We start from the raw sequence: 27,499 nt of genomic DNA on the forward strand, positions 1-27,499 counted from the left end.
GTAACAGAGGGAGGGCCAGGGCTGTGTTGCCAGGAGAGATGCACACCATTCAGGCAAAAACATCTGGATAGTAGAGAAACTAATGAGGATGGATATGTGAGGCTTATGAACAACAAAAGTGGGTGTGGAAAATCAAGAAAGTCAAGAAGAAAGATTTTCAGTGTCCCTGTGAGATCAAGGCTCATGGTGTCACAGAGATACAGGCTGAGACACTACTGGGGGCTGTGAGCAACTGAAAGAGTTGGTAGTTCCTGGAGCTCTGTTACTGTGTCACCAGTACACTGTGAAAAAGGTGAAATATTACAAAAGCAAGCACAAGAACCACATACCCTTACTACAGCAGCAACATCAGCCTCTTTCTGTGCCTTGTCCCATGGCAAGCTGAAATGATAGAATCATAGAATCAGAAGAGTTTGTGTTGGAAGGGACCTTAAAGATCACCCAGTTCCAACTCCCCTGCCATGGGCAGGAGCACATCCCACTAGATCAGGCTGCTTTAGGCCCCATTCAACCTGGCCTTGAACACCTCCAGGAATGGGGCAGCCACAGCTTCCCTGGGCAACCTGCGCCTCAGCACTCTCATAGTGAAGAAATTCTTCCTTATGTCTAGTCTAAATCTGCCCCTCTCCAGTTTATATCCATTTACGCCACTCCTATCACTACAAACCTTTGTGAACAGTCTCTCTCCAGTTTTACTGTAGCCCCTTCAGGTACTGGAAGGTTGCTGTAAGATCTCCTTGGAGCCTTCTCTTCTCCAGGCTGAACAACCCCAACTCTCTCAGCCTGTCCTCGTAGAGTCCAGGGCACCCAGTTTGGGTATACGTGAATCAAGCTGCAGCACCATGTAATGTCAGAGCCGTAATTACCCTTTTCACACTTAATTTTTCTATTATTTTAATCTAGGTCTACAAGTGTTCTGCACGTTACAAAGCAATACTATTAAGGAGATCACCTAAACTGGGTGCAGGAAGGGGAAGCTGACTTGGAAAAATCTCGGCCCTGGCAGATTTTGGGTTGTGTCACCTTTCCCTTCTCCCAGCAGAGCTGCATTCTATTCCTGTTCCTCCAGGTCCAAGAATGGCAAATGCACACCTCTTTCTGAGCAGTGCAAAATAACCTTTGCAGACCTACCCGCCACGTAGAAGCGTTTATAGATTGTTTTCATTATAAATATCCTGAGATTTGCTTTGTTGGCAAACTCACATGTCAGGTGAGACACTTTTCACTATAAGCTCTATTTTCTGCTCCTGCCTGTCTGCACAGCGATCATGTCTAGCACGGCAAGTGATCTTCCCACTGTAATTTCCAGCGAGAAAAGGTCACTGAGAGAGCCATCATCTCTTCACCAGAACTTCCGAAGCATTTCTGTCTCTTTTCTATGTGAATAACATGCATGGATTTTTTTCACATCTGATCAATCTTTCTCCCATATATTAAAGAGGTAGTTTTGTGTTTATCTGTAATCCACATAATCTTATTACCTTTGGTGAGATATGAAAGACGTAAATCAGAATGTAATTTGAAATTTCCAGCATTATTCTAGTTTACAATGAATTTATAACACAGAACAACAGGGATTATAATCCTCCTAGCTGATGTTTTACATCAACTTTTGACACCCTAATTGCACTGATTGCTGATTTAATTAAATTTTAGACTAACCTCCATCCTGTGACTGATCGGGACATATTGACAAAAATTTTTAAAGCGCTTGAAGTAATGCTTTAAAAAAGATCTCGGCAGACATCTTATAAAAAATCAATAGGAGGTCCTCTACCTCTGCTCCTGGTGCACTCCTTCCCCTGAATTATCTAAGTACCCCTAACAAGTCACTTTGCAAAGGGCAATGGGGCACCTGAGAAATAAGTTTAATTGTAAACCAGGGCAAATGATGTTATTAAACCAGTTTGTGGGTGGCAAAACTACCTCTCATAGTCTACTCGTTAGAAAAATGCACCTCTTGATTATTTTAATCATTCAAATTTTGGTACTTAAGAGACCCCACCCTCTAGAATATAAAAGGGAAGTTCATTATGGGAGGAGTTGCAGTGGGTCTGCTCACTTTTCTTCATTTGAGAAAACAAAAATCTGCATGGAAAAGATCTTAATATCTTTGTTGGCATAGAGCAGGTTTGTATTTACTGATCAGACAAATCAGGCTGTATTTACAGTCACAAGCATTGCTATGAAGACAAAGGCATTTGCATGAAACTACACTACATGTGTAATACTGTGTTGGGGTTTTATTTTGTGCCTGTTTTGTTATTCTCAGAGGAAAAAAATTACCCCATGTTGTGCCTTCTTCCCTTTCCAAACCTTTCCCCCTCTTCTTTCCCCAGTTTGCTCATGAGAGTGTCATATGGGACAGCGTTAGGATTCTTCGTGCTGCCTGCCTGCAAGCCACCTTTTAGGCCATCTTTTTGATGTCAGGTCACCTTCCCAGGTGGCCACACTGGCCTGTCCCTGTTCATGCTGCGAGCCTCCAGCATCAGGGCGGTTTTTTGTCACATCTTCGGTGTCTCTTTTAGGAGCCGACTGTTCTCCCGCGCTCCCTTTCCCATTAAAATTCCTTTCCACAAGACTGCATTTACCATTGAGTGGGTTGAAGTCTTCTGGTTTAAGTTCATTAGTCCATTGCTTTTGCTCCCTCCTCTCCTGAAACTTGAGAGTTCTGCTGATTTGTGATCTTTTCCACCCAGATCACCTTCCCCCAGCAGCAGCTTCTCAATCAGTTTTCCCACGCTAACCAGCAGCAGACCACAAGCCACCAGGTACAGCTGTGAATGCCTCACCTCACTGAAACAAAAAGCCACTCTTTATCCTCGAAACTTCAGGGAGAGGCTACACGGTGCAGTTGCCTCCTGAACACATATCTAGGACAGAGTTTCTAGTGCTATGGGATGTATCCTAGAGGAGGTATAGGCACCACTTCCCCACATCTCCTGCTGCTCACAGGGACCTGATTCAAGGCATCAGCTCACAATGGCTGAAGCAGAATGCTTACGGGTCTGCAATCAATCTCATAGTCTCCCTGCAAGTGGTTCCCCTAAGAGCCTGGAACCAGCTGAAATGCTTTGGCTCTGTACTGTAAACCCCATTGCCTGCAAACCCTAGGATGTAACTGGCTGTGGACTTTAAAGCTGCCTCAATATCCCCATCCCTGAATCAATGTGCTCCTTTCCCCAGTAACAGGCAGTCAGGCATTCAGATGTGGTTACTGATTTTGCACGGTTCTCATCTTGGATGCTGAATTTCTCTCTGAAGTCAAGGGAATTGGCATCAGGCACCCAGCAACATTGAAAGTCACATGCAGCTTGTCATAAAATAGGGCAGCAACAATGAAAAAAACACAAGCTCCCCAAAAATCAAGGCATATAAATCTGAAATGCAGGCTTTAGGAAAACAGAAAAAAAGAATTTTTGCCTGGATTCCTTCCAGAAACAGTCATTATAATTCTCTGTTAGGCTGAAGATCAAGAAAATTATCTTTTCTTTTTAAGCACACTATTATTCACCGTGATTTTTCATTTCTAATTGTAAAGTTTTTTTACTTCTAAGTATAAAGCTTAAAATAGCTAAGTAAACCTCTTTTCAGTGTCAAATTCTACCAGAATCAGAGGCCTGGGTGCACTGAATTATGATTGCTATTTTAGAATTACCTTCTTGCCGCTCCCTGTCCTGCTTTTGCTTTCCTCCAGCCATTTATTACCTTCTTTCCTTTCCCTACTTCCTATTTCAGGCTTCAAGGAGAGAGCAGAGTCCGACTCCCACAATGAAATGCTTCACCTGCAGACCCTGCTGAGAGCAAAATTGATAAAGGCCAGCACCAGCCCAGGCAATTTCACTCACAGCGGGCACTTGCAGGTGAAGCACTACCATAAAATGGAGCAAGGTTACTTGCCTGCTGCCTCCCAGCACAAGTCACCAGCTGATAGCTGCTTCTTTCACAATCTTTTCGCCCGTCCCCTGCCAGGCACCGCTTGCTCTGACCCCGGCGCAAGAGGCAGGAGTCGGCCGTGTTTGCTGGTGGGGGTTGAGCCCAGGTACGTGCTCCAAATGTTGAATGCTCAGCTGAAACATTGCCCGGCTGCAGGACCACCGCAGGCCTTCCTTGGGCCACCTTCCCACTGGTGGCATCTCACGTAGGATGCCCCTCAATGCCACCTGCCTCATCAGGTACAAGAACAGTCCCATAGAGCTGTCACCACTGCAACCACCTAACGGGCCAAAGGAGACTCTTAGCTGTTTCTGTGGCATCTGATAAAGGTACCAGCCTGATGCTCAGTGTAATGTAGGACAAACTATACATTATTTTAGCCAGAGGCTCCCACAGATCTATTTCAGCATGAGTTAGGTCCTAAGGAGTAGGGACACCATCACTCCAGCTCAGCTTTGTCCCAGTCTCGCTTCCTCTGCTGTCGGAAAATCCTGTGTACCAGATAACACCTTTTCACCAGCTCAAGATTTTTTCTGTTTTGATAGGAATATTCCTCTGATCTTGATGACAGCGCAGCTGAGATTATTCCCTTAGATGGGTTAGTGTAAGGAAAAGCCATAAGGGAAGCCTGGTGATGCAGAGTAGGGGAAAAGCTCTGCCATCTACCCCTTTCTTCAAACAGGAATGAGGGATGAAACTTAAAAGCTCCAGATTTGAAACAAATAAGATTTTTCTTATATAATTTATATCTTTTATATATATATTATATATAGTTACACATATAATATATAAAATATAATTTCTTATATAATCATAGTTATGATACACTATGTCAGACCTGAGACTAAAATATTCTGAAGTCTAATTAAAGCTTAAGCCTTTAAGGAGAACAGTCACAGCTGCAATTAGATCAAGTTGACAAAGCAGGATAGAAAGTTACAACAGATAACCTTTTTCATAATTCAAGGCATAAAATTCCAGGAACTGGAGGGATTATTGGAAAACTCCCTTTCTAAACAGTGCTTCATAGAGAGCACCCTGTAGTCCTTGTTAGAGAGTTGAATACCAGGCGAGGGCAGTCATCTGGTAGTGCAATTCCTGCAGTACTTGTGTGGAGGGGAAATCAGTGTGACAAATATTCTTTCTATAAGTCAAAAAATACCCATCACACCATTTACAAAATCCAAGGAATGAAATTAAGACCCAAGAAGCACAGTGCAAACTCAATGTACCTGAACACTCATTTCCGAATTTGGCACAGAATCCCCAGTAGAAAACAGTGGAAAAAATAGAAGTCTCAAAAGGATCAGCTGCTTCAATAATACCTTCATGTTTTTTGTCTAGACTTCCAGCAGTCAGATCTCAAATCAGCTCTGCAGCCTTCACCACATTGTTCCAGAAGGCTTCTCAGAACCTGAATTTCAGGAACGTGATTTGCTCTACAAGGGTGAGAAATTCACCACCAGGAAGTGGACTCGGCTAAAGAACTTTGTCAATAATGTGGCTGACTGTGTGTATTAACATGTCATGCCACAGAAGGTTAAAGGGTGAGGACAAAATACTTGAGAAATGCGATCACAGATTAACTGCTAAAACCAGATGGGGGTTGGAGGGGTGTTTTTTTATTTACAAACTAGAATAATTTTTTATAGAGATTATTATACAAAGTTTTCCTTACTTTTTTTTCCTCCAAAGAAATCTAGTTTAACTCCTGTCAAGGATCCTGAACAGTCTCTTTCTGAAGGCAAAAAAATACAGATTCTTCTTTTCCCATTTAAGAGAAAACAGTGATCACTACAAGTGATATTCAAGCTTGGAAATTTGGATAAGCTTGGACATTTAAGTTTACAGTGAAACTATTAATTACTGACCATGCTGACTGCTGAACAGGTAACCCACTTAATTGATTTGGGGCCCATAGAGCTATAAAAAGAAAGCATTCTCCTTTGTTTTATCCACATATTCCTCCATAAAGGTTTGTTTCTTCCCAATCCCTATAATAGGTACTAATGTGAACAACAATTATATTATTACACGTTAATTGGTACAGCCTGAACCAGACCCACTCCAGCGATGGGAGACGTGGGGCAGGCAGGCAGCAGCCTTCCCACACTTTCATTTGTGGTGGTTTAACACGCACCAGGGACCTCACAGAAACCTTACCTACAGCAACTGCTGGAGAGAGTCATAAATGCAGCTGCTCCCCAGGCCATTAGTGCTCAGACGGCACTAGCTGGCGCCTCATGCCCCTCTTCCTCTGAAAGAAGCCTGGTTCATGTTTGCTGCAAAGCAGCACCACATTCCTCTTGGCACACTCATTTCTCCAAAGGCTCTGCCCCATGGCCTAGGCAAAGTAATTGGCCAACCTGAATTTAGCATTAAATGTACAGCGATGGCTCTATAACCATCACAGTACTTTATTTTAGATGTAATTTAGTAGCAGTTTTTACCTGACAGAGCTGTTCTTTGCCTGTTTTATTCAGTCAGCCCTTTCTCTTTTTAATTTGGTGAGCCAGGCATCAGACCGATTAGACATTTCTAGTGCTATATGAAATAGTGGGGAAAAATACACAGGCCTTTTCTACAACACCAAAAGCCTGAAAGGATTTGTGCTAAATATTAATTTGAAGCTGATCATAAAATCACAGGAAGTGCTGAATCTAATGTCTGAACAAAGATTAGAAAAATAAAACAAAATGAGCCCCAAAACCAAACAGACTCGCAAGTCATAAAACCAAATAAATACCGCAATGGCACAAGCAGGTGAGTTTCTACACACTGTGTGACCAGTCTGAATGCTGCACTGTTTACTTAGGTAGAGAACTGGCTGCTGTTCAAGAGGATACGTTTTTCCTGGAATGCTGCAGCTCTACTTTGACCCAAAGGAAAAGCAATTTCACACGTCACCAAGCCCCACAAAGCATTCACAGGTGGCAACGTGGCCGCTCCCGAGCTACAGGAGGCGAACACCTACCCACCAGAGGACTGTGCCTTGGGAAAGAGGGAGGAAAATTAGTAGAATATCTGCCGAGGTGCCTTGCAGACAAGACTGACACACATCCACGAGGGCTGGAGGGTGCTTGCACCATGCCCCTACTCCCATCAGTCCCTCAGATAATGTGGACAATGATGATCCTATCGCCAAGGCAGCTTCAGATACACAAAAGGACTAGGGTGTTTGATGTACTAGACTTCTATTTCAGGCACAGGGCTGTAACCTTGCTCTGCTGTCATCTCACTTAAGGAGGTATGCAGGCCCCTATCTCCCTAAAGGTTGGCTTCCAGCAGGTACCTTATGCTCAGCAGGTACCTTATGCTCAGCAGGTCTGCATTGCTCACATCTGCTCAGGCCAAAGCAACATCCATCTTCACAAAACATAATCCTTCACCTGTTTCATCTGCGAGTTCTCAGACACACTTGATACACCAGCAGGGGGAGAAATTGTTACCAGTGATCCATTGTTACAAGTACAGCCATCTGGGACTGGAATTCAACTTTCACCTCCAGCTGATGAGGTCCTCAGCCATACTTCTCACTTTCTAGAAAAACGACAATACTGCTAATCAAGGGGGTACCTAATAGCAGGGGATTTCCCCCAAATATGAAATTTGCCATGAAATTACTAGCGCTGATTGACTCAGGAGAGGCAAAGAAAATGCTCATTTACAAAGCTCTGTCTTTTAGTCGTGAAGGGAACTCATCTGTAAGAAGAGAGATTTGGGTTTCAGGCTGCAAACTCATAGTTTATACTAAGCATTCAAAAAAATATACGTTGAAATCACTTTCAGCATTAAAGTGGATGTTAGTTGTAACCACTTAGCATCTTAAATGTTATGCAGCACAGTATTATTCTGCTCCTTTGGTACCAAACCCACACCCACTGAATTGTACCCTATGTCTGTAAAACCCATAGCAGGGGAACCTCAACTGTATGCCTGTACACTCCACAACAAGGAATATTTATTCTACCGCAAGCGGAACAGCCCTACAGCTTGGCTGCTAAGGCATTATAGTGAGGAAAGCAGGTTTCAGTGCCCTCGGGCAAGGGAGGGAATGTGTTGGGAGAAGGGCTAGCTACTGAGGTATAGCACACAAAGAACTTTTAAGAATTGGTTTCTGAAATGAAGAACTAAATTATGAGAGTTGCAGATCCCCCAAAGCAGGAGGCACCCCTGGCAGCCCAGGCATAAGCAGCAGAAGGTGAGAACCACCACAATAATAGCAAAAGTTTTTCACAACAGTTTGTAATAACAAAAAAAGTGGTAACAGTTTTCAAGGCCTGACACTTATTTTCCCAGCAGTTTCTGACCATTCTATCTTCTTATCTTTATATTCACTTATCACGAGAATTTCCCAGGAAAAAAAACCAAAACAAACCAGGCTGTTCTTTTGTTTTAGTTTCTGTTGGTTCATTCATCTCTGAAACAGTATTTTTTCCTGTGTTTCATTTCCCAGTCTTGCATAAGCTTGGAACTTCTCATGATGAAACCTGTGATACTTGTTCTCCTGGTACTAAAATCACCTTCCCTGAATTGCAAGCTATGGCTGTCAAACCTGTAGGGAGGGAATCCAAGATGAGAAATTATCAAGAAAATTCCCACTGAAGCTCTCATTAAATTAGAGAAGAAGGGATTTGCCCAGGCTGACATTATATCTCAAGGACCATGGCCATTCCTGGGATTATAACCCATGGTTATAGCTGCTCCAAAAGAGTTGCTTTATTGAATTAATAACACAGCCTACAAACTGTGTTCCCACATCATCTTTGTGGAGCAGAGAGGAGGGAGCATCATAGCATACTGCATCACCTCCACTTAAATGCCCTCAGAACCAACTAGCAGAGCACCCCTTGAAAATCTCCCTGAGTCAGCAGGTTTTGGAGTCACGAAGTAAGAAGAGGGATTTAACCAGTACACAAAACACACTGCTGCTCCTACTCATTGCAGTTTTTGGAGCAGTCTCAAGGAAGACAAAGATTAAATGTGCATAGGCTTTTAAACACTCTCTCATGCAAAGGAAAGGAATTAGGCCCACAGAAGTAATTTACTTGGAATATTAACCTGGGAAATGGGAGATACCGCTGAACTCCCTTGTGGCAGAAGAGAAACTGAACTCGGGTCATTTACAACCTGATTACCCTAACCATGAGTAATTTTAAATAAAAAGAGGGAACTGGGATTTCTTCCCCAGCCGTGCTTGTCACAGGCCTTGATCTTATAATTGTGCTCTTAGGATATCGACAGGATGAGACGAGTAGGAATTAGACATAGGAATGAGCTAGGTAGATGAAAAACTTACATTTTAAACATACAGAGAGTTCAAAAATACCTACTGCATAGAACGTTGTAAATTAACATGCATTTATCTAAAACTAAGAATGGCTTATGTAATGACGAAAACATAAAAATATATTAAAATAACATTAACAAAGGACTACATTATGTGGTGTTTGACCTTTAGGTACTCGATCCTGTATCTGCTCAGACACTGAATTAACCCACCTGGATCTACACCCTTTCTCAGACACCAGAACACTGTGTTGCAGGGCACAGAGCAGATATTCCTTTGGACAGCCCTGCTTACTCTTTTCCAACTTCGCTAGCAATACCTTAGCTGCCTCAATACCTTGGCTACACATAGGATTGTGGGAGAAACCAGTTTATTTCTGAGCCCTGTAATAAAGAGAAGTACAAAAATCAAAGATGTGGTGAGAATCAAGGAAATCAGTGGAAACGCTACAATGACTATAAAAGTTTTTCAGTAGAGGTTGTTGTTTGGAGTTCCTAAAGCTGCACAAACATGGACTGATGGAAAACATTAGGAAGTAGGGAAAGGTAAAATGGGAATTTGAGTAGTGTCCTCTCCTACATTATCAAAAAAATAGACTTTTTATGCCTGTCCCCCTGGGACAGGACAAGAGGAAATGGCCTCAAGCTCCGACAGGGGAGGTTTAGGCTGGACATTAGGAAAAAACTTTTCACTGAAAGAGTCATTGAGCACTGGCAGAGGCTGCCCAGGGAGGTGGTTGAGTCACCTTCCCTGGAAGTGTTTAAAAGAAGGGTGGATGAGGTGTTGACAGGCATGATTTAGTGTTTGATAGGAATGGTTGGACTCGATGATCTGGTGGGTCTTTTCCAATCTGGTGATTCTATGATTCTGTAGGGTTTTTTTTTGGTGGGGAATTTTTTCAGCAGATGGTGCCACATGACAGCAGGCATCAATGACATGGAGGGCACATGGACTTAGCTTGTTCTGAAAGTTGAGCTGGAGTGGATGTCCACCACAGCCAGGACTTACTTGCCTGCCTGTCTCCCTGGCTCCACTCAGCTGGTGGTAGGTCTTGCCCTCAGTTCAGTTTAAAAACTGTGAGTACTGTGATAGAACCAAATAGAATCATAGAATCACTAGGTTGGAAAGGGCCCATCGGATCATCGAGTCCAACCATTCCCATCAATCACTAAGCCATGCCCCTCAGCACCTCAACCACCCTTCTTTTAAACACCTCCAGGGAAGGTGAATCAACCACCTTCCTGGGCAGCCTGTGCCAGTGCCCAATGACCCTTTCCATGGAATTTTTTTTCCTGATGTTAAGCCTGAACTTCCCCTGGCGGACCTTGAGGCCATTCCCTCTTGTCCTGTCCCCTGTCGCTTGGGAGAAGAGGCCAGCTCCCTCCTCTCCAGAAGCTCCTTTCAGGTAGTTGTAGAGAGCAGTAAGGTCCCCCCTCAGCCTCCTCTTCTCCAGGCTAAACAACGCAGAGAAAAGGAGGCTGAGGGGGAACCTTATTGCTCTCATGGAATCATTAAGGTTGGAAAAGACCTGTCCTCTCTGCCAGTGGTCACTCCCACCCATAGAGGTTGCTCCCACCACCCAGGGATTGCTGCTACCCATAGAGGTTGTCCCTCTTCCCAGGGTGGCTCCCACTCCCAGCGATTGCTCCCCCTACAGACACTGCTCCCCCCCATCCCCTCCGCCAGGGGCCGCTCGTCCCCCCGGGGATCGCTCCCCCCTCCCCTTCTGGCCGGACGCCGCGTTGCCATAGCAACCGTGACCACGCGGTGGGGCGGGGGCCGGAAGGAACGCGCCATAACACCGGAAGCGAACGCTTTTCCCCGCGCGCCACGGCGAAGCCGGAAGTGGCCGTCGGAGGGGGCGGGAGGGACGGGAGCCGAAGATCCCCGGGACCCCGCACCCCGCCCCTTTCCCCCGGGGCGCGCTCCTCCCATCCGGGGGCGTCGCTTCCGCCTGCCCCTTCCCACCCCGGCGGAGATGGCGCCGCCGCAGCCACCGCGGCGGGCGGCGCTTTAAGGCCGGAAGCGGACGCCGGCCCCGCGGGGTGACGTGTCGCGCGCCGGAGCGAAGCCGGAAGTCGGCGGCCGCTCCAGGGGGCGGGAGGCGAAGCCGCCGCTCTTTCCGCCCCGCGGGAGCGCGCGAGGCGCCCGGCTTCCCACCCCCGGCCCCGGCTCGCGCCCCGCGTTCCCGCCATGGCCCTGAGGCGCCTCCTCATGGCCGCGGCCCTGGCGGCCGCCGCCCCGCCCGCCGCTGCCTTCTACCTGCCCGGCCTGGCGCCCGTCAGCTTCTGCGAGGAGGGGACGGGGAAGCCCGAGTGCAAGGTGAGAGCGGGGGAGCGGCCCGCGGGAGGGGTGGGGTCGGGGGCTGAGAGCGTGTGGGAGTGTGTGATGGGGAGTGAGCGTGTGTGTGATTGAGGGGGGTGTGTGTGATGGGGTGTGAGAGACTGAGTGTGATCGCGGGGTGAGTGTGTGTGATCATGGTGTGAGAGAGTGCGATTGGGGTGAGATGGAGGGGTGAGGGGGTGAGATCGAGGGGTGAGTGTGATGGGGATGTGATCGGGGGTGAGCGAGTGTTATCAGGGAGTGAGTGTGAGTAAGGGGGTGAGTGAATGTGGGGAGTGAGTGTGAGTGTGGTTGCAGAGTGAGAGTATGTGTGATTGAAGAGTGAATGTGTGATCGGGGAGTGAGAGTATGTGTGATCGAAGAGTGTGAGTGTGGTCGGGGTGTGATTAGGAGTGAGTGTGTGATCAGGGGGTGATTGAGTGTTGTCAGGGTGTGAGCGAGTGTGAGTGTGATGGGACTGAGTGATGGAGAGAGTGTGTGTGATCGGAGAGCGACTGGCTGAGTGTGTTCAGGGAGTGACTGCGATCAGGGTGAGAGAGTGTGTGTGAGATCGAGGGGTGAGTGTGATTCGGGGGTGTGATCGGGGGGTGAGCGAGTGTTATCAGGGAGTGAGTGTGAGTAAGGGGGTGAGTTGAATGTGATTGGGGAGTGAGTGTGGTTGCAGAGTGAGAGTATGTGTGATCGAAGAGCGAGTGTGTGATCGGGGGGTGATTAGGAGTGAGTGTGTGATCGGGGGGTGATTGAGTGTTGTCAGGGTGTGAGCGAGTGTGTGTGTGATCGGAGAGTGAGTGACTGAGTGTGTTCAGGGAGTGACTGCAGTCGGGGTGAGATCGGGGTGTGAGTGAGTGTGATCAGTGCATGAGTGATCGGTGTGATCATTGAGGAAGTGTGCATGCCCAGTCTGTGTGTGACTGGTGAGTGTGACCTGGGTGTGACCTGTGTGCACAAGTGCGGGTGACCTGTGGCTGTGTGACATGTGCACGCGTGTGTGTGATCTGTGACTGTGTGTCTGCGTGCGACTTGTGTGCACATGTGTCTGTCTGTGTGCACTTGAGTCTGTTGGTCCAACCCAGACCATTCTGTTTCTATAACCCAATACAAGGCAGTCACTAGAAGTGCGCAGTTTTGATACAAGACATAGTTACTATTACAAAAAGTGGAATATTTTTTATTTAAGTTAAAGAAGATTTAAGATCCTGGTGAAGGGGCTGGAGAATAAGTCCTGTGAGGAGCAGCTGAGGGAACTGAGGTTGTTCAGCCTGGAGAAAAGGAGGCTAGGGGGAGACCTTATCATAGTCTACACCTGCCTGAAAGGAGGTTATAGTGAGGTGGGTGTTGGTCTCTTCTCACCAAGTGACAGGTGATAAAACAAGAAAGAACGAGAGGGAATGGCCTCAAGGTACTCCAGGGGAGGTTTAGATTGGACATCAGGAAAAATTTCTTCGTCAAAAGGGTTATGGGGCACTGGCAGAGGCTGCCTAGGGAGGTGGTTGAGTTGCCAGCCCTGGAGGTATCTAAAAGACAGGTAGATGAAGTGGTTAGGGATATGATTTAGTAATAGATAAGTATGGTTGGACTCAATGATCTCAAAGGTCTTTTCCAACCTAGTGATTATATCATTCAAAGTTTCATCTAAGTAACTGTATTTTTGGAAGGTAGACCGAATGTCCCTCTGACAATATGTTTTCTTTCAGTGTTTTTTTTCCCAGACACTGTTCATTCTTTGGAGATGATAACTTCTTGTGTTCAGTATGATCTGTGCTGAACAGATGTGTCTTCTGTAGTCACCCTGGTTTGTGGCCTTTCTCTATCTCGAATGTAAGGTCAGGCAGAGAGCTGGAGCCAGCTCTAATTTAGCAAGAGTTTTGACTGCCGTGAAGTTCATAATAACATTAAAATTAGTCCTTGGAAAGTAACAGAATATACATAAGATTTCTGGGAAATTTTATACGTATGCATGTCCCCAGCTCTTGTCTCATTGCATGTGATTGATGGAGATCACTCCCTCGCATTGCACAGGCCTGATGAAGGATGCTTTCTTTCTAAAACTCTAAAAACAAGTCTTGGAGAGTTTATTTGCCAGCATTTTTGGTATCAGTTTAAACAAGACTGATATTCTGAAGAATCGTGGACCAATGTTTTGTGTAGCGCAGAAGGTGACAGATCAGGAAGCAAGAGACAGTTGCTTCCAGCAACAGTAAGGCAAGGGATCATAAAAGCTATTGGTCTTGAACTTTCTTATTCAAGTCTCAAGGCATGGCCTGGTTTAATTTACGTCCCAGCAGCAGCGAACAATTTCTACAGCTCATCCAAAGCAGAAAAGACTACTGTAAGTACAGATTCCCTACCAGCCAATGTCCTTACCAACAGGTAATTTAGTTTATTCCAGAGAATTTGTAGCCACCTCAGTGTAATGTGCCAGGCATCCCCAGGGGCTGTCGCCACTGGGATTTTGAGTGTGTTTCAGTTCCCACTGGCATCAGCAATGGTGAAGAGCCTGCAGTCCTACGCAGGCAAGGCAAGAGCCAGCAGTTCATCTTGTGAGTTACAAAAACAGTCCTAGAATGGCTTGGGTTGGAAGGGGCCTTAAAGATCATCCAGTTCCAACCGCCACCCCACTTTGCCATGGGCAGGGATACCTTCAACGTGATCTGGTTTCTCAGACCCCATCCAACCTGGCCTTGAATGCTTCTAGGGATAAGGCATCTACAACCTTTCTGGGCAACCTATTCCAGTTCCTCAACGCCCTCAGCGTGGAAAATTTCTTCCTAATACCTAGCCTAAACCTCTCCAGTTTAAAACCATTACCCCATGTCCCATTGCTACAGGACCTGCTAAAAAATTTCCCTCCCTCTTTCTTATGAGCCTCCTTTTAGTACTGAAAGGCCACAGTAAGGTCTCCTTTGCACTCTTCTCTAGGCTGAACAACCCCAAATCTCACAGCCTGTCTTCAGGGGGGAGGTGTTCCAGCCCTCTGATCATTTTTGTAGGCCCCCCCAGCTGCTTGTCTCTCTGGGCCTTTTAAATACTCATTGGGAAGCTGCAGAAAGTAAGAATCGCAGTGACAGGATGCTGAGGGTAGGGGGGTGTGTAAAGGGTGATTCCTGACAGGAGCGAGCAGCCAGTGACTGCAAGCAGATACAAAATCAAGGCAAACTTTCCTTGCTGTGACTTCCTGGCTGCCAGAATCTGAAGTATAGGGGCTTCTTGGCACTTGAGTCTCAAGTGAAGCTGAAACTCATTTTCATGCCTACATAAATGCTAAGAAAAGTTCACATGACTAAATTACCTGTTGGTAAGGACATTGGCTAGTAGGAAATCTGTATTTACAATAGTCTTTGCTGCTTTGGGTGAGCTGTAGAAGTTGTTCACTGCCGATATGTTGAAAATTACACCAGGCCATGCTTTGAGACTTGAATAAGAAAGTTCAAGGCCAACAGCTTTTATGATCCCTTGTATTATAGTTGTTGGAAGCGCCTGTCTCATACTTCCTGATCTGTCACCTTTTGTGTTACATGAAACAATGATTCATGATTCTTCAGAATAACAGTCTATTTAAACTGTGTGTTTCTGGTAGCCACCTTGCACTGACTTTGTCCATTTGCTGTCATGAATCAGTAGAGCAGGTAATAAGCCAAAAGCACAATGAAGGCATAGTTGCTATAAATGTCTCTTCCTTTCTTTAACTGTACTGTTCCATTCAGACCAAGAGACTCTTACCTTTAACACATTACTGTGGATGTTTTCACTCTTGTTTCCATGCTGCTTCGGTTGTGGTAGCAAAGCATTCTGTGGACATTCTTTTATAGGATCCATAGAAATGGTGTTCAGAAGTGACTTCGGGAGGTCACATATTCCAGCTTCATGCAGGATTCTTGCCAACACTGGTTCAGGTCAGCTCTTCCTTTGTTTAAGAAAGTCTTGAGACATCCAAGCATGGAACATTTGTCACCTCCCTGGGTGACCTGCTAAAGTGGCTGCACCACCCTCTTAAGGAATTTTTTTCTTGAAGTACAGGCTAGAAAGCTGCAGTCTGTAGGATTTTTTTTTTTAAATGTCACTGAAAAAGTGCTGTGTCTGAATTATTAAGCTATGATTGTGGCACAAAGATTTTTATTTTTTGTAAAGTCAAGTAAAGCAGGTTGCCCACCATCTTTTGTCACCAAGCTGAGAGACTTATGGGGTGATCTTTCTCAAAACTCTCTGGGTTGTTTTGTTTTTTTTTTTTACTCATATGATGTGTACAAAATATTTGTGTGTCTATCCTGAAAATTTGTAGTCTGTAAATGTAAAGTGAGGTGCTTAGGTAGTGTAAATTAAGTGGCTAGATGAATATTTTACAACAACCTCAACAGGTGTATTATTGCAAATGCCTCTTTCTGAAATTAGTTACCTTTTATATTCCTCTGTGTTGTAACAGCCAATTTATGTATGAAGAGAGACACAGCCATGCAGAGAAGTCTAAATTGCATCTAATTCTCTCCATGTTGTATGCAACTGAATGTAGTCTGGCACCTGGTGAGGGGAAACAATATGTGATAATTACTGTATCAATATTTATGTAAGTGGGTCAAACTAAATTTCCCAGGACAACCTTAATTTTTTAGTGTGTTCTCTCAGAGTTCTTACAGTTGCCACTGATTGTGATGTCAGTAGCAATATTAAGTTTTCCTCTGCCTTGAGGACTTCGATCCACAGACCAGATCTGTAAATGGTACTACTTGTCTGTTACCTCTGTGAGTCTCCTTGCTGAGGTGGAATGGGAAGTTGGTAGTGGGGCGTGTAGCCAGCAGCACGAGAATGACTCATGGCTTTCCCTCTTCCTCAGAGCTGTCTCCTAATCTGCTTGTGCAAGCTTGGTTTGACTATTTTTCCTGTTTCTGGCTGAAATATCATCAGAAATAGAATGTGATCTGTGCAGACTTAAATAGAAACTCTTGCCTGAACATTAAGAATCCTTACCTAGTTTAAAAAAATACCAATCGTTCCAGAGGGGTCTTGCTGTTGTATGGGAAATTGTTTATCAAAGATGCTGATATGCAGTAATGCATGTACTTCTTGTGGAGAATCGGAGTATTCAGTTAAATCTTTTAAGAAAAACAGCTAATCTGAGGCTGTTTATGTGACCAACTGGGGCAGTTTAATTCCTTGCTGCTGGAAGTGAGAGATTTCATTCCCGTCTTCCTCTGGGCAATGTGTTCCTGTCTTCTGCGCTGCCCCAGCTATGTTATTTGTTAAATCCCTTTCTGAGCTTATTAACATAGCAGGAAGCTATCCATCTTCTTTGCCAAACTAGTTTGTTTGCTGTGTTAGTGAGTTGAAGTGACTTAGAGAATCGTGACAAGCTTGCACGCCTCAGAGGCGAGCGAGCCGCAGATCCGCATGGCTTACTGCAGAGGAGAGAGGAGAGCCGTGAAGTGTGTCTTTACTTAGTGAGTCAACGCAACAGCTCTCACCTACCTTCCTCTCATGGAACTCTATCCTGACTTGCACGTGGATATCAGTAAAACAGTACCTGACTGAAGCATCTGAGCCATAGATACCTTTGAACAGTTCCATCTTTTTTCTTTCTTTTTTTTTTGACTCTCCTCCAGAATTTTTTGGCTTAGCTAAACTTAAGTGAGTTTTCTTAGGGAGGAAAAGATCTCCTGTGGATTCATGGTGAGAAAATAGCTGGCTTGCTGTTGAAAGGGGGAGGTCTTGTTCCTGAAAGCACTCACCTTCCTTTTGCTGTCTCCAGCTGTTGTGTAATTGCACAGTAAGACAGTTCAGCTTGCTATGCTGCTAAAAATCACTCTTTAAAGATTTTTGAGGGGTAAGTCTTGCTGGTTTAGCCAGTTGAATTGGTCTACTGTGCAAGCAGATAACTGCAAAAACCAGTGCAAGGTAAACAGTTGAAACATTGGGACTGTGGGATTAGGATAAATAAGGGAAGGGATTTTGAGGCTAAGTGAGAAAAGTAAGACCTCTCCCTTTCTGTAGCAGCAGGATACACCCTCTGTAATTAATGTGCGTAGACTGAAGTAGTCTGAAACCACAGCAGGCTGAAATTCAAGTTCTTACTCAAGAGTTGCTACAGTTACTAATTAACCTTTTTAAGAAGGTAAATGTGAATATCCTTGCCTTGTCTTTGGAAAGAGCTTCTGTTCAAACTCATAATACGATGTTTAAATCCTTGAAGTGCCGTTCTCACTTGCTATATAAATAAAATTATGGAGCAGCTTAATTATCTGTGCTTTTATTCATGTTCTTTTAAGACTTTTATTACCCAAAAGTTGTGGTGATGACTAATAACGTCTCTAACTTGATGCATTAAACTAAAACATTGGCAACTGTGATAACTTAGTCTTGTGCACATTTCTCGCTATCCTGTAGTTTGAATGCCTATGTTAGCCTTAAAGTGGTTTTGTCATGTGGTCACTGTTTTTGTGATGGTTAGATAGTGTTTTACGTACGCTTTCAGCAGATAACATTTCATTGCACAAGATTCTACATTTCAAGATGCATAGTTACACAAATATTATATTTCCTGCTTTCCTTTACCTTATTGACACAAAACTGTTTTTGCATATCCATCAGAACTGAATAAGTGCCTTAATATATCTGATTATTTCCATTCTTTCAGTCTGTAATCGAGCTGTTTGTGAACCGGCTTGACTCAGTAGAATCTGTCCTTCCCTACGAATACACTGCGTAAGTATATTACACTGCTTATGTCATTTAAGCTGTCGGTCCTTTCAAAAAGGTTAGTTTAACTTATCTTACAGTATTATCTACATACTGCTTCAGCAGTTTGCCAATGAGGAATCTCTATTTATTTTGTTAATATACATTTGCAAATATAGACTTTTCAACCAGACGGATGTGTATGTTGCTTCCTTCTTCCTTCTTGTCATTGTTTATACTTTAGAAGGATGGCATAGGCCCTGTTGTAGTTCGAATCACTATTTTAGAGTAACTTAAGGTTAAAATGTGTGTGTGTGTATAAAACATTTTCTCTTCAACATTAGTTTTCATTTTATAGATCGAAGTATTACTGCTGTCTTTAGTAGCCTATAGCCAGATGACTTTAAGTGGTAATGAGGTGTGATCTTCGCAGCAATTACCTTAATGAGGTGTTAAATGTTTTCATGGTACACATCATAGGAGTGCAGAAAATGTACCAGTGCCTGGTACAACTATGTAAAGTTATTGCCTCAAAAAAGATTTTGACTGTTAATATTGAAGAGGTTAAGCAGTTATGTCTGAACTTTAATGAATGTTAAATGGGATATACTTGAAATGAGGTTGAAAAAGCTTGGAGGATGTGCTGTTAAATGTGTTGGTGAATGAAACTGCAGTAACCTGCTGATTTAATAGTGTTTGTTGTAAAGCAGCTGTCTGTATGTGTGTGTGTATTTATTTATTTATTTATTGCTCTTATTATTCCCTCCTGCCTAGGAATCTGGCCTGCATGCTTTTCTCACAGAGTTGTCATGAAACTCTGTGAAGGTTTAATTCTTGGCAGATATCCCTGTTAAATAGGAAACTTCTAATTACTTAAGAAAACTTTTATGCTACTATGTTTAATATAAACTGAGTTCTGAAATAGCTGATGAAGAGGTTTGATCATTCGGTTTATTTTGTCTTTTTTCTTTCAAAGTGGGACTGTGGTTTTCATGCTTTGAAGAAACTGTTGTCTAGAAGGAAAGCTGCATAGTTCCTTTACTTGTGATGAAGGTGTTGATTTGGGAACACCAAGGTCTAATATTTGCGGCTGAGATTTCTTTATTAACTTTCATGTCTTTTCTCCAATTCAGGTTTGATTTTTGTCAAGCGGAAGGAAAGAAGCGTCCCTCTGAAAACCTCGGCCAAGTATTGTTTGGAGAAAGGATAGAACCATCTCCTTACAGGGTTAGTTCTGACTAGTGGTGTTCGATCTTATGCGTGTTCAAATGTAATGAACCTTGAAGATCCTCTTCACAAAGGCTTTATCTCAAAGTGCTTCAAAATTTGAAATTTCACAGAACAGCAGTCTGTCAGTTTAACCTGATTGTGACTGTGCTCTTTGCATCATGAAGTGGTAGCCTGAAATGCTGCAGAGCTTGTCTTCTCTCTGTCTCCTGGCAGAGAGAAAGCTTGATACTGTCTCTTCAGCTGTCCCCTTGTTAGAGGGAATTGAGTACTTTTATTTCTTTGAACCAGATCTGAAAAACTGCAGCTGTAAAATGGAACAATTATAAATGGTATTAGTTAGCTTGTCTTTCATGGTGCCTGAAGCCCTCACCTTCTCTCCTACATGTAGTAAGGGGAAGTTATCAATTGAATTTGCCTGGGGCGGCATTGCTGCTGTGAGGTCGAGTGATGTGTTTGGTAAATCATTGCAGGAAACAGGGTTTAATCAGTAAAAAGGAGCTCTTAGCATAGGGCTCCTACAATGAGCAGAGGAGGGTTTTATAGCACACACCAATATAAAAATCTCCTCTGGAGCGTTAGCAGAAGTACTTGGTGATTTCTTAGGTATTTTTATTACAATAGTATAGTCAGTTACAAAGGTGTATGGGAAACTTGTGAAATACTGAAATGACGTGAAGTTTGTTACAAATTTTTTGCTCATATGCCTTTCATTTTTCTCAGTTCACATTCAACAAGAAGGAGACGTGTAAATCTGTTTGTACAAAGACATATGATACCACAAAGCCAGAAGATAAACAGAAATTAGACTTTTTGAAAAAAAGCATGCTACTGAATTATCAACATCATTGGTAAGTTGATATCAAAATTCATAGTTTAGTTAGTCTGGTATGTTGGTCATAATCTAATTTAGTTTATCATTTTGTCTTTGCAAGTTGAACACTAGGTATTTGCACTGAATCTGTTCTCGTTCTGTTCTTGCAAAAGATATTGTATTGTTTGTCTTCATAAAAATTTTCCTTCACTTGAAGGATAAGCACGAGGTATAGTGGAAACGAGTCTGTTTCCAAACACAAAGCTTTGTGTGGATTTTTGTGCTGTCTCTGTGCTCACTGTAAAATACTGCTATTTCTTTGCAGCTGTAAATGTAGAAGTTAATCTTGCCCTGGCTTAAGAATAGTCTTAAGAGACATTCATTCTATTGCTATGTTATGATTGGACTCAATGATCGTGGAGGTCTTTTCCAATCTAGTGATTCTGTGATTGTCATCTTTGTTTTCCTCGAGAGTTTTTGCACTACCCTTCAACTGTTGTGTCTAGGAGGTAAGATCAATGGTTCTGAAGAAGGTTTACACAGAGTTTCTCTTGTAGGATATGGAAGTGAAAGGCGGCCAATGAAATTTTATTAATGAAATAATTTTGAGGAATGCATGAACACTTGGTCCTTTCCTGTTCTCCGAGTCCTTCTGTAACCATCTGAGTTCTCCTGGAGCATACTGGAGCTCTGTTACTGCTTGGACACGGACGCTTTCTTCCAGTGGGCGCGGATATGCACACTGAATCTCACACTGATTTTCAGTTAGGATATAGCCATGCTGTGCACACACATCCAAGAGCTGGGAGATGTTTATCAGTAGGTTCCATCTTCACATTGAAAATAGCCAGCTGTGCCACGTGCCGTTGGTGTTTGTCAGTGTGCTGTGCTAATAGCAGCCTTTGGGTGCAAGAGTAGAAGGAACAACTTCAGCATGAAGTTGTCAGAGTTCCTGTGGCGCGTCTTTGCACGTAATATGTAAACATAATTAAGCAATGTTGCCCATATGACTCCAAATGTGTGCTCCTTGCTTCACCGAAACAAACGTTTTGGTCTTCATTTAATTAAATTAAAACCTTCTGGATATTTTAGTTAAAATGCCAGTGAAATATTGAATGTTGCCACTGTCGTTAAATGTTTTTCTGTAATGTCACATTCCATTTCTTCAGTTCTGAAACAGCCACCTGTGCTGGAAAGGCAGTGACTACATTTTCTACTGCTCTGGGGAACCAATATGGGATAATCCTTTTTAGGGGTAAACTGGCTCACTATGTAATCTTTCTGGGAACCTTATGAAATAGTTGGAAGTTGGCAGATTAGGTCAGAAGGGTTCACAGGCAATAGCTGCATGATTATTCAGGTGAACAGGGATGTATTAAAGACCCTGAACGTAACAGCTGCTTTTGCAGGGATTCAATGTGTAGATGCCCAATGCTGAAATAAGCAGAACTTTAAACGTGCTGGATTTGGTTGTATTCCAATTGAATACTGCATATATTTGTAATAGTCACAGCACCTTGAATTTCATGGTTACACGTTGGTCTGTTGTAAAGCTTCAGCTTTAAAATTTGTGTATGTTTTTGTGCATACATGAAAAATATTTCCCAAAGCTGTGATCCTGTCACTCTTTCAAAGAAAGTTTTTGGTTTTTTTTTTTTAGGAAAGCCCAAACCTTGAGCTGATGAAAACTGAAACAGAGCTGTGTAAAACTAGTCACACAGAAAAGTGCTTTAGACTTCCCCCCCCGCCTTAGATTAATTTGTTTTACAAATATGCTTACTGTATGTAAGTTTATTTTTTGGCCCATACAGCTAACTTGATAGGACTGTTCATATTTTAGTAAGATGTAGTTCTGTTTTTCAGTGTGAAAACTTCCCTTTTTGGGGGAACTTTTTTTTTCCACAGGACCTATACTTTTTTTTTGCTAGGCCCAGAGCCTTAAAACTTCAGAACCAGTGGCAAACAGGGACAGAAGAGTCCCTGTTTGTCTATATAGTGATAGTCGTCCTCAGCCACAGTTTTGCAAAGTGGAAGTGGCTGGATTTTGTGATGAATGATGCGTGGTGTGGGAGTATGGTACAGGGGTATGTTGTACAGGGATCAGCAAGGTAGCTTTAGTGAGGATTTAATAGAGGTTTATTATCCAGCTTCAATTTATCATGGAATTCCTGGGGAACACAGATAGTGCAAAGTACTCTTAAGATTTTAAAAGCCACTTAATAAGATTAGGAACCAACATATTGAATTCGACTCAGCTGTGCTGATATCTTGGCTGACAATGTTCATCACCAGATGTTCTTGAGAGAAATGTAAGAGCACTGTTGTATAGCATATCTGCCCCATGTGTATAATCTCTTCAAGTCATTTTAAATTTGAAGATTAACTATAAAAAATTATTTGCTTCTTAAACTATCAATTCGTTCCAGCATTGCTGCTTAAAGGCATCTCAGTGTGCCCTTGCTGAAGAAGATGCTTTACGCCAACCAAACTCATATGTAACAGGCTAATGCTTTACCTGGTTTCAATTATGAAATTAAAAGACTGACAAAAAGCAAGAGGTATCTCTAGCGTATATTATGGAGGTAAAATTCTAAATATGGTCCAAGTGTAATGAATGAATCTGCATCTGGAATAGCTCCTAATTAGCAATTTAATTGTACACCGTATTAGCATGGAGCAGTGAGTAGGATTCGATTGGTGCTACTGCTCCTCGCGACTGGGATAGTCCCTGAAGTCTCCTGAGAACCTGGGAACTGTGTTTTTGGAAGGCCTGTCTTCACCTCTTTCACTGTGTCAATATGAGCCAAGACCATTGCTACTTCTTTCTGGCTGGTAACTAGTGCTAGGGGTGCTGCAAATCTTCATGTTGTGTGAGCAAAGGCAGTATGCACTGGTCTCTTTATCCCCATCTATTGAAGTGCTTTAGAAAACAGTGCTACTTTAGAGACTGTTACAATACACAGCAGACTAAATAAAGCTTTGTTTTTATTGTCTTAAGTCATAATTCCTGCATTTAATTAGGTATTTAAAACTACCTGATGAGGTATTATTGGATATCCGTTAACGTTAATAATCTAGTGTTTATGATGATGAGACATTTAATTGTAAAGGATATACAGTAGCTTGGTAAGTTTTATAAAAATTGTGTGTTGTTTTCAGTGGGATGTCTTTTTTTGGTCTAGTGATGTACAAAAAGTGGCAGTTGTCTTATGTTTTCATATGTGAAGTTTTTTTAATAGACCTTTAAAAACATACCCTGGAGCAATTAATGTAGCCCTAAGGGCAGCTACTGTATTTAACGTCTTAATTGAATGGCTTTCTTTTGGGATTTGTCTTTGAGCTACTTAAAACACTTCATATCATAAAGAAATAAGTTTGGGTTTTTTTCCGCTTATTCCCTTTTGCAAAGGGACAGATCACCATGTTGGGTATCTTTTTATGTGCTTAAATGTATATTTTGGGTTTTGACTGTACTCTCAGGGGACTACAGCTGGGGTCAGTGGTCATAAATTCACTTAAATAGAAATAATTAAAAAAAACCAAAACTTGCACGTTAGCTCTAATGCACAATAAAAATTTAGAATGACATGCAAAAATGTATTCTGTAGTGCAAGAGTAATGCAGAAGCTGCATATGTGCATGTGTGTAAGTAAATTTTTGTATTTTGTCTTAAACTTGAAATTATCGAATTCATTTTTGTGGTTTAGGGGATGAATCTGGCCATTTTAAAGACAAAATAATGAAATGTTAAATTGTTCTGACTTTGGAGTGGGAGAGTGTTGTGTGTTGGGCTGTGTTTTTAAGGGGACGTCAGAAACCAAGTCCAGTGTAAGCTTCCTATTCCCAAGCCATGTTCTGAAGAAGTATATTGATAGAATGCCAGGTTGGAAGGGACCTCGGGGATCATCTGGTCTGACTTTTTTTTTTGTGATATGTAGTTTAAATGAGATGGCCCAGAACCCTGTTGAGCTGAGCCTGAGATTATTCCAATGTTTAACTGTTCTCATTTTTGTTAATTGTTTTTTTTCTAAAAAAGGAAACTTTTTTCAAGTTTCAGTTGAAGAGCTACATGCTTATATCTCATTTTGAAACTGGATTGGCAATCGGTGCATGGGTTAAAATCTGACAGAAGTATTTTTGTAGTTAATCTTCCAATAACAAGTGTAGCAAAGTTGGATTAATAATAATCTAGAGTTTTTTTCCATCACTCAGTGTATTTTGAAAGACTATGACATGTCACTATGCCATTTGCAGGATTGTGGACAACATGCCAGTGACCTGGTGTTACGATGTTGAAGATGGCCAGAGGTTCTGCAATCCTGGGTTCCCTATTGGCTGCTATATTACAGAAGATGGCCGTCCAAAAGATGCCTGTGTTATTAATGTACGTTTATGCGATTATTTCTTTTTTTTTTTTTAATATTCTCTTTTTTTCTAATGTAAAGACTGGCATTTTTCATGTGTCGTGTTTCTGTGATAAGTCCTCGCTATCTTAAGAACCCTTGTTACTTAAAACTAGGTAACATGTTTTGATAACTCTACAAGTACCACAATTTGTGCCATCTAACCCTAGGAGCCTTATCTCTTCTGTTGTGTAATATGGAAGGGCTCTAAAAGATGAAGAGAGATGAATGTGCATAGCATTTAATTCATGCAAAGAGTGAAGGAGAAAAGTGTGTCATCCTTCATTTCTTAAGAAGTCTAAATATATGAAGGCTTGGACTTTGTTTTTGTGGGATAGCAGTGATTTCATGGAAGCAGGTTTGCACAGATATATTTTTACCTCTGCATGGAAATAATTCTTCAAGGATTGCTTACTCTAAAATTGGGTGAGCTAATAGAAGAAGGCAAAATAGAAGATTTCTGAGTTAAAAAAAAGCTTGTCCTGTGGAAGATAGACCTATTGGATTAACTGGTGGAATAATAAATGTATTTAAGATAAATGCACTATAAGCATCATGGAAATCAGTGCAATGGAAGGTCCGTGATGTGTTTAGATCACTGCAGACCTCTTCCACAGATAGGTCACTGGGAACCTTAAAGAGATTTTTGGTTCTATCAGAATCGTTAGTTTTACTTAATGGATCTCAACCAAAGGCAGCAGTTTCCACAATTTCTAATTTTGTTTCCTTGCCTGCGTAAAAAAATTATTTTGGAGGCTTCATGTGAATGGAGACATTTATGATCAAATACATAATCTGATAATAGTCTTTGAATCTTCTTTAAATACTATTTTTTTTTTTCATAGGGGGAAAATAGCCTTTGAAGGAGTAGCTGAGGAACTGTAGAAGAACACTTATCATTTATATAACTATTCTTATAATTGGTGTGTGTGTAGAAAGCAGTGGTGATAGAACCCTGAGGAAGTATTAATTCAGTAGACATAATTCTTGTCGTTTAAAAACCTCTTTAACTGTGGGAATTCCAAGCTAATGTTTCCCTTTACCTCAGATTTGTATTCGGCGTTCTTGGATGCTGCTGGCACTTCATCTCTGTGCATCTTTGGTTTCAAATGTCAGGGTGCTTCTGTCACAGAAAGCAGTTATTTGCATTGTTTGTCTTGGAAGGGTCTGTTTTAATATATGAAAACTATGCATATTTTAAAATAGCTAATGTTTATGAAACTCTTCTGATATGAAAGTTGTCACATAGTTAATCCGTTCAGTTTGCTACTTCAGTTAAATAAAATGGGACATTTTCAGTTACTGAAATATTTTAATTTTATATTTTTATTTAATTTTATATTTTTATTTAATTTTATATCTAATTTTATATTTATATTTAATTTATTTAATTTTATTTTTTAAATTTTTATTTATATTTGTAAACATATTTTATATTTAAATGTATTCTTCTACTTTTCAACTGTAGTAAGATAGTTCTTAGCATTATCTTTTCTCGTTTGTCTTTTTAATGGAAGACTTCAATGGAAAGACTTTACTATCTTCGTATTCCAAGATTCTCACATTCATCTTGTAGAACTTTTTGACAGAAAAACTGTATGCATTCTAAAATCTGTTATGTAAGCTTCTGCCTAAGGCTTTTAGATGTCTTATCTTTTGGGTTGTTTAACATCATCTTTTATCATTTCAGTCAGAGTTTCATGAAAAAGATACTTTTTATATCTTCAACCATGTTGACATAAAAATTTTTTACCATGTTGTGGAAAATGAAGCTCTGGGAGCAAGACTAGTTGCTGCTAAGCTTGAACCAAAAAGGTTAGTGCTCGCAAGTAATTTTTGTTGTCAAACAGTGATCCATCCCAAGAGACTTGCTTTGATGTGGGGACCTGTTGCTAGTCAGAAATGTTCTCAGATAGGTGACCTGTAGATGAGCTTTCCCATTGATTGATGTAATGTGATGTAGAACAATCTAACATAATTTTGTTCTGAATTCGATACATCTTTGTGCACTATTTCCTATTTGAGCCAAGAAGATGATAAAATAAAACCTGGCGGTGATGTGTTCAGTGAAGTAACCATTGCTGGGGAGTGTTATCTTGTGGTGGAATAGGCCACCAGTGCCTGATGCAGGAGCAATCGGAGAGCAAATTGGAGTTTGATGTCTTCAGCAATCGGGATTTGAATAGAATGATTTCACAAATGTCAGTTGTTCCGGTGTCTATGTGGCTTTTGCACAACTGATGTCTTGTTATTTCTTAGCATCTTGTCTTTCTTTTGTGTTCTTGGTGTACCTGAGTTTGTTGCATTGTTGGTTCACCATCATGATGGAAGTATCCTTCTCACAGAAGTTCCTAATTTTGCTGTAACTTTTTGAGTGTTTCAGAGATTCTTCAGAGTGCTCTGACTTTAATTTTTGGTGCTTTGCTTTAGAGGCTATGCCTTCTATGGTTTTCTTTTTAGAAGATACAACTGTTGTTTAAAAAGCTCAAGTATCAAAAAAAAAAAAGTTACGGGCTTATGATGCATTCCTTAAGCTCTGAAATTTGAGGCAATAAGAACAATTTTTATATTTAAGGGGAGAATCCTGGATGAAGCTGATGCTTTTGTAAGATGAAAGAATTCTTTCTTAAAAGTGTTTCTGGTGAAGCAGCTTTCATACTTTGTCTTTCTTCCTGCAGTTACAAGCATACTCATCCAGACAACCCTGATTGCTCGGGAGTACCTATGGATATAAGTAATAAGGCTAATGGCGAAGTCAAAATTGCTTACACATACTCAGTTTCTTTTCAAGTGAGTACTAAGCTTTATATAGTAGTTACT

At 42.0% G+C, this 27,499-nt stretch overlaps 1 protein-coding gene across 1 annotated transcript in view; it reads left to right on the forward strand.

The window, feature by feature from the left end:
- The first annotated feature begins 11,350 nt into the window (after positions 1-11,350).
- The window catches only part of TM9SF2 (transmembrane 9 superfamily member 2), a 29,513-nt gene continuing 13,364 nt past the window's right edge, over positions 11,351-27,499 (forward strand). Inside the window, exons 1-7 of the mRNA XM_069878858.1 lie at positions 11,351-11,548; positions 18,195-18,262; positions 19,369-19,462; positions 20,186-20,313; positions 24,531-24,660; positions 26,370-26,494; positions 27,358-27,469. Coding sequence (XP_069734959.1) covers positions 11,420-11,548; positions 18,195-18,262; positions 19,369-19,462; positions 20,186-20,313; positions 24,531-24,660; positions 26,370-26,494; positions 27,358-27,469 — 786 coding nt within the window. The 5' untranslated portion in view covers positions 11,351-11,419. The remainder of the gene's footprint in view (positions 11,549-18,194; positions 18,263-19,368; positions 19,463-20,185; positions 20,314-24,530; positions 24,661-26,369; positions 26,495-27,357; positions 27,470-27,499) is intronic.

The sequence above is a fragment of the Phaenicophaeus curvirostris genome, chromosome 1 (genome assembly GCF_032191515.1).
Source record: "Phaenicophaeus curvirostris isolate KB17595 chromosome 1, BPBGC_Pcur_1.0, whole genome shotgun sequence".
NCBI classification, from domain to species: domain Eukaryota; kingdom Metazoa; phylum Chordata; class Aves; order Cuculiformes; family Cuculidae; genus Phaenicophaeus; species Phaenicophaeus curvirostris.